Source organism: Pholis gunnellus, assembly GCF_910591455.1.
Source record: "Pholis gunnellus genome assembly, chromosome: 15".
Taxonomy (NCBI): Eukaryota; Metazoa; Chordata; class Actinopteri; order Perciformes; family Pholidae; genus Pholis; species Pholis gunnellus.
The window spans coordinates 923,584-933,900 of NC_136542.1; the positions used below are offsets into that span (position 1 = coordinate 923,584).

At 42.6% G+C, this 10,317-nt stretch overlaps 1 protein-coding gene across 2 annotated transcripts in view; it reads right to left on the minus strand.

Moving 5' to 3' along the window:
• prkd1 (protein kinase D1) overlaps window positions 1-10,079 on the minus strand; it is a gene marked incomplete at both ends in the record, with an annotated part of 40,165 nt that extends 30,086 nt beyond the window's left edge. Inside the window, one exon of one of the 2 annotated variants that reach the window (XM_079174361.1) lies at window positions 9,840-10,079. In XM_079174361.1, the coding sequence (XP_079030487.1) occupies window positions 9,840-10,079 (240 nt within the window). The remainder of the gene's footprint in view (window positions 1-9,839) is intronic. The other variant, XM_079174362.1, reaches the window with a different exon arrangement.
• Between the last annotated feature and the right edge of the window lie 238 nt (window positions 10,080-10,317).

A 10,317-nucleotide genomic window follows, 5' to 3' on the forward strand; every position in this document is an offset into this window, starting at 1 on the left:
AGTTCGCTGTTATGTTGTGGATCGATGAGGAGTCGCTGAAATGAGCAACACATCGACCAACTGCAGAGCACCGCTGAGACTCCTATCGACCATGCACACACACACACACACACACACACACACACACACACATACACACACACACACACAACTTAACTAAAGAAACACCACATACACAACATCAGTGAAACATTAAACACACAAGAAGAATATCCTTCATTACAAATGAAATTATTATAAATTGACCAAATATCCCAACTGCTGTACTAGAAATAATAAAAAAATGTTGAAATGTGTGATGTTGCACATATATGGTTCCCAACCTCTGGCCAGCGGACCAATACCGGTACTCACAAAGTTTACTAAATTAATTTAGAATTTTGTGATAAAATAGCATTACAAAATTGTAAAAACTGTTGTGACCATAGATTGTACCGTTGTAGCGCTTTCTATCGTGGGACACGGTAAGCGAGGTAAACTGGTTGAAAGCATCCTGAAGAGGATTTTTCTTTTGTTTGTATACTAATACTATAGATGCTGCATTTTGGGATATGATGAGGGAGAGGAGGGAGAGAGGAACATGACCAGGAGAGAAAAAGAGGCAGAAAAGGCTGTCAAACATGACGAAGAGGAGACTCTTCACTTTTCTCACTCATTAGGCCTTCACCTCTCTCTCTCTCTCTCTCTCTCTCTCTCTCTCTCTCTCTCTCTCTCTCTCTCTCTCTCTCTCTCTCTCTCTCTCTCTCTCTCTCTCTCAATGAGATCCTCAACAATACACTTCATAGATGCATCTTCGTGTGTGTGTGTGTGTTTGGTGTCACCATAGCAGCAGTGCTAGTCTTGTTGTCATGGCAGCAAGAACTCAAGGCTGATTCCTCCCCTCCATCTCTCTCCATTTAATTCAGTTCAATACTTTCCGCACTGAATGTACTATAGCATTTATTAAGCCGCAGCTCCCTGACTGTGCCCGCAAGGCATTGTGGGTATTGGAGTCATGGAAGCCAGAGGCTCAGCTGATTGTGACAACTTGTCACTCACTAGATGTCTCAAACAAAAATGATGTTTCTGATCAGAGCATGAAGTGAATTATGTGTTGATAACTCTGTCATATAGACATCCGAAGTCCTGATGTCACTTCCTGTCGTCCCTCAGTTCCACTTACTTCTGTGAGCCAATACAATCTCTTATCGAGGGTTTATGTAATTGGTCTTTTGGACTGGCTGTAGAACGATGGTGTCCACATTTTTTGATGGATATATATATATATATATATATATATATTCTTTGTAAAGTGAATTTATCAAAATTGTATTTGAAAATTGTAAAAAGATTGTAAAGAAAAATAGTTTGTGACCATAGATTGCGACATTCCTTTGCATTGTGTTAATTAATTACTAATTTTCGTATCCATGTACGTTTAACTATTGCTTAGCAAGTGACAAACTGAAGCGAGCGCTGACGCATTAAAACAATCTGAAAGGACGCAGTAACCTCGTTATCCAGGCGTCGAGGGGACACTATTTATTCCCTTGATAATATAATAATTGTGAGCAACACATCTGTGATGATCGTCAGAACGAGAGCGAGCTAATAGACCTTTTTTGCAGCCGTCTCCCACCAGTGTGTTACTGGTCGGGCATTTCATTAGGCTGCTGAAAAGCTGACGTTAAATGAGGGTTAACACCATGAAACTGTTTTATTTACTAATCATTACTGATGCTTTATAGCAACAGATTAATTTATGAATTCTTTGACAGACGTTTGTGGACAGATTGAGTGTAAAAGACAGAATTAAAGACCACTAACTGACCTCTTCTCTCTCTCTCTCTCTCTCTGTCTCTGCAGGAAAAGCACTGGTGTAATCAATAACATTGACTTAGATTATCCAGTTCCAGGTCGCTGCTTTTGTTGTGAGCGCTGGCTCACTGGGACACGTGTTGGAACCATGCCATCGTTAATGTTATTAGCTCCACCTGTGCTTCTCCTGCCTGCTGTGAACAAACAAAAAAGGTTTATTGACCGTAGGTTTAATGTGTGAAACCGGCTTCAGAAACACTGATTATATCTACAGCATGAACTCTGATAAACGCTCGGGAACACGTCGTCACTGCAGCTGAACAAAAACAAGAAGAAGAAGATTCACCAAATGTGGGTTTTTGTCCGACTTTAAAAAAAAAAACAGAATCATTTGACTTCAACGTGGAAATCATCCAAACAGGAGACGATGTACCGGTCCTCGCTTAGAACACCTAATGGACCTATCACCATGACGACAGGACATGCTGCGTGATAGAAGTGTGTGTGTGTGTGTGTGTGTGTGTGTGTGTGTGTGTGTGTGTGTGTGTGTCGTCATTATTTAGTGGCATCAACAGTGATAGCAGCAGATAGTTTTATATCTGTGTTTAACTGTGTGTGCGTGAATAAAGATGTGAACTCTCTGCGTTCATATATTGAGACTGAGAGTTTGAAGTATTTCCACTTCATACTTTTTTATATACGTTGTACTTTTTACTACATTTATCTGATATCTGTAGTTACTGATTACATTACACAAACAAACAGCGGACTTTCACCCAGTCACCCAACATCTTACTGTAGTTTTGTTACATCATTTTTTTACCTGAAGTTACAGTGAGGAACCTTTACCTGGTCCTGATCCAGTCTCAGTGTAGTCCTGATCCTCTATATGATCCAGTCTCAGTGTAGTCCTGATCCTCTATATGAACCAGTCTCAGTGTAGTCCTGATCCTCTATATGAACCAGTCTCAGTGTAGTCCTGATCCTCCATATGAACCAGTCTCAGTGTAGTCCTGATCCTCTATATGAACCAGTCTCAGTGTAGTCCTGATCCTCCATATGAACCAGTCTCAGTGTAGTCCTGATCCTCTATGTGAACCAGTCTCAGTGTAGTCCTGATCCTCTATATGAACCAGTCTCAGTGTAGTCCTGATCCTCTATATGAACCAGTCTCAGTGTAGACCTGATCCTCTATCAGACCTCCATCAGTAAAGAGACCATCAGAGAGAAGATGGTCTGTTTCTATAGAGTTATTCTTGATGCTCGTCATCGGAGCCACCGGGTCGGATTCTGGTGAAACCAGATGAACTCATGCAGGTTCACCAGAACCTCCTTCAGCTCAGAGTCCAGCAGAGACCGGTCCACCGTGGACAGACCCAGATCCTCCAGCAGAGACCGGTCCACCGTGGACACTAAATAAAAGCGCCTACTCGTAACTTTAAGTAACGACAGTTACATCACAAACAAACTTATTTTTACATTTGTGGTTGTACTTTTAAACATCATGAAAGAGAAAATGTAAGATATTTAAGCGTGTCACAGCATGTTTCATACAGCTGCATGTAAACTAGAATATCTGTGAAACATTATTGTTCATTAGCCATATAAACAGCCCGGCACTGGAAGTAAAAGGACTGGTTTAGGAGGAATATTGTCTTTTTTCGGAGTAAGTGCAACAATCCTGATTATTTGGTGCATGAAAGCAAAGTCAGTGCAAATGTGTTTTAATGGTTTCTGGTCAAATATCAGCAGGTTTTTAGGAAAGAAGTGAGAAACAAGACGGAGACGAAGAAAAAGATGAATAAAGAGACATGAATGGATGAAAAAAGTGAGGATATGAAAGAGAGAGAACAATGAAACACACACACATCTGTTCTCTTCTGCTTCATTCAGTGTGTGTGTGTGTGTGTGTGTGTGTGTCTCATAATGGCCCTCAGAAGGACACTTCACAGCCGCAATCATCATCGGTTGCCAGGCAACAAGGAAGAAACCGCTACCGACAGAAACACAGCACACACGGCTTTATTATTACTGTTACAGAGTGGCAGGTGTGTGTGTGTGTGTGTGTGTGTTTGTGTGTGTGTGTGTGTGTGTGTTTGTGTGTGTGTGTGTGTGTGTGTTTGTGTGTGTGTGTGTGTGTGTGTGAGAGGAAACGGGTTCAGTGACACCGCAGTGTTTGGGTCATTACTGGGAACAAAAGTGCTTATTTTTTCCTCCGCCGAGTTGAATCTCAGCCGCCGTGTATTTTCTCCTGCAGAGGTTTCTTTCATCAGAGCTCTTTTTCACCTGATTTTGGGTTTAATCTCTTAATCTCACTCTCTTATGATGAAGAAATATAGATTCGTATGAAGGTGCTTCGACACCTAAGACACACACACACAATCAACAGATTTCAGCAGATGTATTTACTCAACGTTTAGCTTATTGAAATCATGCTAAATACACAAATCTGCTGTCATGGAATCATGAGGTTGGTTCGTTTGCTTTCACACCCAAAAAACAAACCACAAGGGAGTCTGCAGACCGAGACCTGATCCGTTGTTTGGTCTGCAACAGGGTTTTCACACCTGGTCCCCAACAGAACTGGACTAACCTGGCAAACAGACCTGAGTTCATTTAAACCGACCCAAACAAGACCTAAATACGTTTGAGTCAAATTCTAGTCGAAGATTCTTTGCGTAAATGCATCGTATCCTCATACAACGGTTCGTGGGATAACCTATTAAGAGTTCCTCATTTTTTGTGCTTTTTCTTTCTAAAGTCCATCAACACGTGTTGATTTCCTCTCGTTACATGAATACAGTCCTTTCAAAATAAACTTCCGTCATCACAGGAAACTCAGTTATTTTTAGGCAACAAAACTACTCATTTAAGTTTAGGAAAAGATCTTGGTTTGGGTTAAAATAACTGTTACTGAAGTACACACGTTACGAGACTAATAAATGAACGTTTCACACGAGGAAAGATCTCTGTTTGTTGGGTCCATTGACCTCCTCTCTCCCTCCCTCTATGTGCTTTCGTTGTTTTTATACTTCCCTGTTCATGATCACATGGATCATGGGGAACATATCTAAGAATTGCAGCGCATTATTTTTCTTTGGTATTGCTATGAATGCTGGATGAGACCAAACTGGTTCATTTGCTCTGTGACTGCTGGATGTCTAAATAATCAATCTCTGAACCCATCGTCTATCGGTCTGATGACAGAAAACCCTCTGGGGGGTGAAGGGTTTATATTTCTGGTGTATCCAGCAGAGACTTTTGTTTTCAGTGAGCGGCTCGTTGTTTAACGTTCTATTAGTGACCGGAGATGTTAGACCGGAGATGTTAGATCGGAGATGTGAGACCGGAGATGTTAGACCGGAGATGTTAGACGGGAGATGTGAGACCGGAGATGTTATATCGGAGATGTGAGACCGGAGATGTGAGACCGGAGATGTGAAACCGGAGATGTTAGACCGGAGATGTGAGATCGGAGATGTGAGACCGGAGATGTGAGACCGGAGATGTGAGACCGGAGATGTTAGACGGGAGATGTTAGACGGGAGATGTTAGACCGGAGATGTTAGATCGGAGATGTGAGACCGGAGATGTGAGATCGGAGATGTGAGACCGGAGATGTGAGACCGGAGATGTGAGACCGGAGATGTGAGACCGGAGATGTGAGACCGGAGATGTTAGACCGGAGATGTTAGACCGGAGATGTGAGACCGGAGATGTTAGACCGGAGATGTGAGACCGGAGATGTGAGACCGGAGATGTGAGACCGGGGATGTGAGACCGGGGATGTGAGACCGGAGATGTGAGACCGGGGATGTGAGACCGGGGATGTGAGACCGGAGATGTGAGACCGGAGATGTGAGACCGGAGATGTTAGATCGGAGATGTTAGACCGGAGATGTGAGACCGGAGATGTGAGACCGGAGATGTGAGACCGGAGATGTGAGACCGGAGATGTGAGACCGGAGATGTTAGATCGGAGATGTTAGACCGGAGATGTGAGACCGGAGATGTGAGATCGGAGATGTTAGATCGGAGATGTGAGACCGGAGATGTTAGACTGGAGATTGAGTTGAGACCAGATTGTTTCACAAGAAACCAGTTTACAAACTCATTTTAAACGAATTAAAAGAATCATCGTCAGACAATGATTCACGGGTTCCCACATTACATTTTAGCCAATGTGTTCCTCCTCTTTTGCTCTCTACACGGACTGTTGACCTGCAGTCAAACAAAGCCTGCTTCAACTTGAACAAACAGAAACCCGAACACTTCCAATACCAAAATCTCTTCTTGTTGCCTCCATATTCTGCTTATATTGATTAAGAAATAAGCAACTGTTTGCTAACAAGTTCAACATCTAAACTTAACAGCTGAAGATATGTTAAGTGGCCAAATAAACACAATATAATTCACATTGAGAGTCCACAATTTGGCCAAAAACACACAAACAGCATAGATCAAACAGCGGAGGTCTGTGCAGACTGAACTCTGAGGTCAACCACAAACCTTCAGCATCACCATCAAACAGCCAATGAGCACGCAGCTCAAGAACCTAAAGTCTTCATTCTCTGCTCTGATTGGGTCTTAGATCTGCCAATATAATATGTAGACGAAGAGAAACATGGATTTATTCTTTTTTTCAATCAGAGAAAACAGTCTTGAGTTTCTGAAAACCTTTTACGAACATTTATAAAAATCAATTTCCAGCACACCTGTTTTCACACACACACCTCTTGTTAATCAGTTCATTTTGTGCTATTTGAAAGTGTTAAGTGTCGCATGTTGCGAGCGACGTCCCACAGGTTTCGGTGTGTGAACAGGTGTCGTGTTGACCTGCTGTACTTTATATTCTCTACAACCTGCTAATAAACAACAACACGTGTGTGTGTGTGTGTGTGTGTGTGTGTGTGTGTGTGTGTGTGTCGCACAGTGTCATGCCGTTAGGGTCCTGGCTCTCAGGTTTCAGGTGTGTGCTGCGTTCAGGTGTGAAAGTCTCTCACTGTGGGGAAATGAGGTGATTTTCACCTGAAATGAGACGATTAGTTAATCTGAACAGAGATAATGGACACGTCACATTGTGACTGTGTGTGTGTGTGTGTGTGTGTGTGTGTGTGTGTGTGTGTGTGTGTGTGTGTGTGTGTGTGCGTTTGACTGTGGAAATGTCCACACATATGTCCAAATATGTGCCAATTTTTTTGTTTATCTTTGATTTGCAAAAAAAACACACAACTTCCTCCCAAATGAGCCAGGACTCATCAGGATACCATCACGACCCTGGTTCAAAGCTTCCCCAACAGATCCAAATCCTGTCACAGTCCAAACCATCAGGGTACCATCAACAACCCTGAATCCTACAGCATCATATGTGAAGTACATTTGTTTTTTTCCAATGTAAATCACAATAGAATCGGCTAATTAAGACTAACTGTCAGTGACGCGGTTCAACGTGTAACATGGACACAAAATATTGTAGATTTTGGTCACTTTTGGTGCCGAGAGAGAAATCACATTCATAACAACATCACGAGAGAAAAACAAGCTCACATTCACAAACTCACTGGACATCTATCACATTCATAAGCACACTGACACTGTCTCCGTGTGTGTGTGTGTGTGTGTAGTTTAATTGTGAATGCTTGGCAACAGCTTCGGTTCATACAGCAAAAGCCAGAAAAACAGACAAACCCCTGCAGAGAGAGCGAACAAAGGCAGAATTCATCTTGTTTCCAACGAGAAAGCGACTGAGCCCTGAGAATGAGTCACTACGCTGACGAACACTGGAGCCTCACGTACTTTACACATGGAGGGAAACGCTGCTAAACACACTGCGAAATGTTGAGTGCTTTGCAAATACATCTCCAGTCTCCTGTCGCAGAAGGATCTGGCGATATATTGTAGGGCTCCAACCTTTAAGCTCCATTACCCCAGAATACAACGGTGAATACAGCTGAGGACGAGGTTCTGAATATTGTGGAAATATTGTTTTTATTGTGTAAATGGGAACCCAAATGTTGGTTAAAACAAATCTTGAGTTGTTTTCTTACACCAGTGTAGTTATTTTACGTAACAAACTTCCTTATTTTAACTCAAACGGACCAAGTAAACCTGTAAAACAAAGTAAATACGTTGGAAATTTATTTTGAAAGGAATTTAGAATTTATTTTATGCGTAGATTGGAAGGCCTTCCCTCACTAGTTCAAGGCTAACGCTCGAGGGGAATCTGACTAAACGTCATTTTTTTGGCGAGTTGGGAGTGAGAATGTGGGATGCCAATAAATAAAAGCATTTTTATTAGGTATGCAAGGTCAGCTCAACCCTGGTGTTTACCAGAGCCGGCTAAGCTGCTTACAAGTCACATACTACTACATGTGAGGCGGAGGGACACAAGATAAATGGAAAATAACAAACAATGGCTACTTTTCAGTAGCATTGCTAACTAGTAGCTAGCCTTGTTAACTAGTAGCTAGCCTTGCTAACTAGTAGCTAGCCTTGCTAACTAACAGGTAACAGGGCCTTGCTAACTAGTAGCTAGTCTTGTTAACTAGTAGCTAGTCTTGTTAACTAGTAGCTAGCCTTGCTAACTAGTAGCTAGCCTTGTTAACTAGTAGCTAGCCTTGCTAACTAGTAGCTAGCCTTGCTAACTAACAGGTAACAGGGCCTTGCTAACTAGTAGCTAGTCTTGTTAACTAGTAGCTAGTCTTGTTAACTAGTAGCTAGCCTTGCTAACTAGTAGCTAGCCTTGCTAGCTATACTCATACTGCAAGAAGCCAGGCGTGCAGACAAAGGTGCAACATTTTCCAGCACATTTAAAAAAACAATACGGTGTTGTTGTTGTTGATGTTATTGTTGTGTTGAAGAAATTATGTCTCAAACGAAACGTGTCACTTTTCAAATCCATTATTGTTCAAATTTGCCGGATCGTCACTGATACTGGGATGGAAAAAAACGCAAAAAAAAAAAGTTAATACTTAGTTCCTGAGGTTTGTTTCCAGGACTTTTTTTAACTTTTGAAACAGCTCAAAGAATTTATGTTTAAATTAAATTTTTCTTTTCCAAAACAGGAAACAGTGACACACCAAATTGATTAAGGCAGATAGCAGAAAGCGTGGTGTACAGGAGGAGCGTTGGGTCACATGAGGGTCCAGCAGGTCACAAAGGTCAACGTTGATTCATCGACTGATACGAGTGTTTCTATAGACAGCATCCCCTGTGGCACTGCACACCATCCACACGGTATTGAATATTCCTACTTCACACATACACGCACACACATACACATACATGTGGCCTTCTGTCCATGCATGTGTGGAAATGGTTGACAGCAGCAGACGTTTTCTTAACAGGGACCGTTATCAGATTTGACCCCATCAGACACCAAGTCTGACAATATGTCTCTTTCTAGTCCTTTTCAGTCACTTTGTAGCCATTTTGAGTCTTTTTGAAGTAGCTTTGAGTGTCTTTTGAAACTTCTTGTGGTTGTTTGAATCTCTTTGTGGTCGTGTAGTTTATAGCAGCTTTGAGTCCGTTTGTAGTTTTGAGTCTCTTTCTAGTCCTTTTGATTCTCTTTGTAGTCATTGTGAGTCTCTGTAGTTGTGTGGTCATTTTGAGTGCATTTGTGAATCGAGTGTCTTTGTAGGCGTGTGGGTCTCTCTGTGCTCATTTCGAGGCTCTTTGTAATAGTTTGAGACTCTTTGTGGTTATCTGAAGTCCCTTTAAGCATGTTAATTCAGCAGGATTCCCAAAATGAATCTTTGGCTACTGAACCCATTCTTGGCTGTGTTTGTGTGTGTGTTTATTTGATATAACTTTGGTATCACAGGTATCACAATATTTTTTGGCATATTGGGACCAAACAAAACATAAAATCTAATTCATTTTAATTAAGTATGGATTTACCTGTTGTATTGTTTACAAAAAGAAAACTGATTCACCGGAAGCTTCATGGCAGCACTTTAACTTTGGCTACTTTAACTTTTGTCACATTCTTACAACTTCTGCAGGAGTTAGAGGGTCTGTGGAGGACTCGGTCTCTTGGTTACCTTCTGGTCCACGATGGAGCACGCCACTTCCCGGACCTGACTGAGGCTGAGCTCTGCGGCGTCCAGCAGCACCGGCTCCCGGCTCAGACCGATCTGAATGTGGAAGGAGATCACATCGCCACCTCCTCCTCCACCACCACCTCCTCCTCCTCCTCCTCCCCCTGTGCCGGTGGTGGTGTTGTTTGTCCCCCCTGAGAACGGGAGCGGGCTGGGCGCACGGATCAGCGGAGGCGCACTCATGTGAGCCTTTTCCCCGGTGGTCTCCAACGCTGCCAGGAAACAATTAGGAAGTCACGACGATGATAAATGACCGCACGCGGTGATTGATTAGGGAAATCAGCGGCGGAGAGGGAACCGACGGGTCCAGGTGGAGCAGCCAGAGCAGGGGGATTCAAAGCCGGAGAGGTGCGGTGATGCTCGGACGCACGGAACTCCTCAAAGCGTCAGAAAAAAAGAAAAAGCGCAAAAAAAAAAGAAA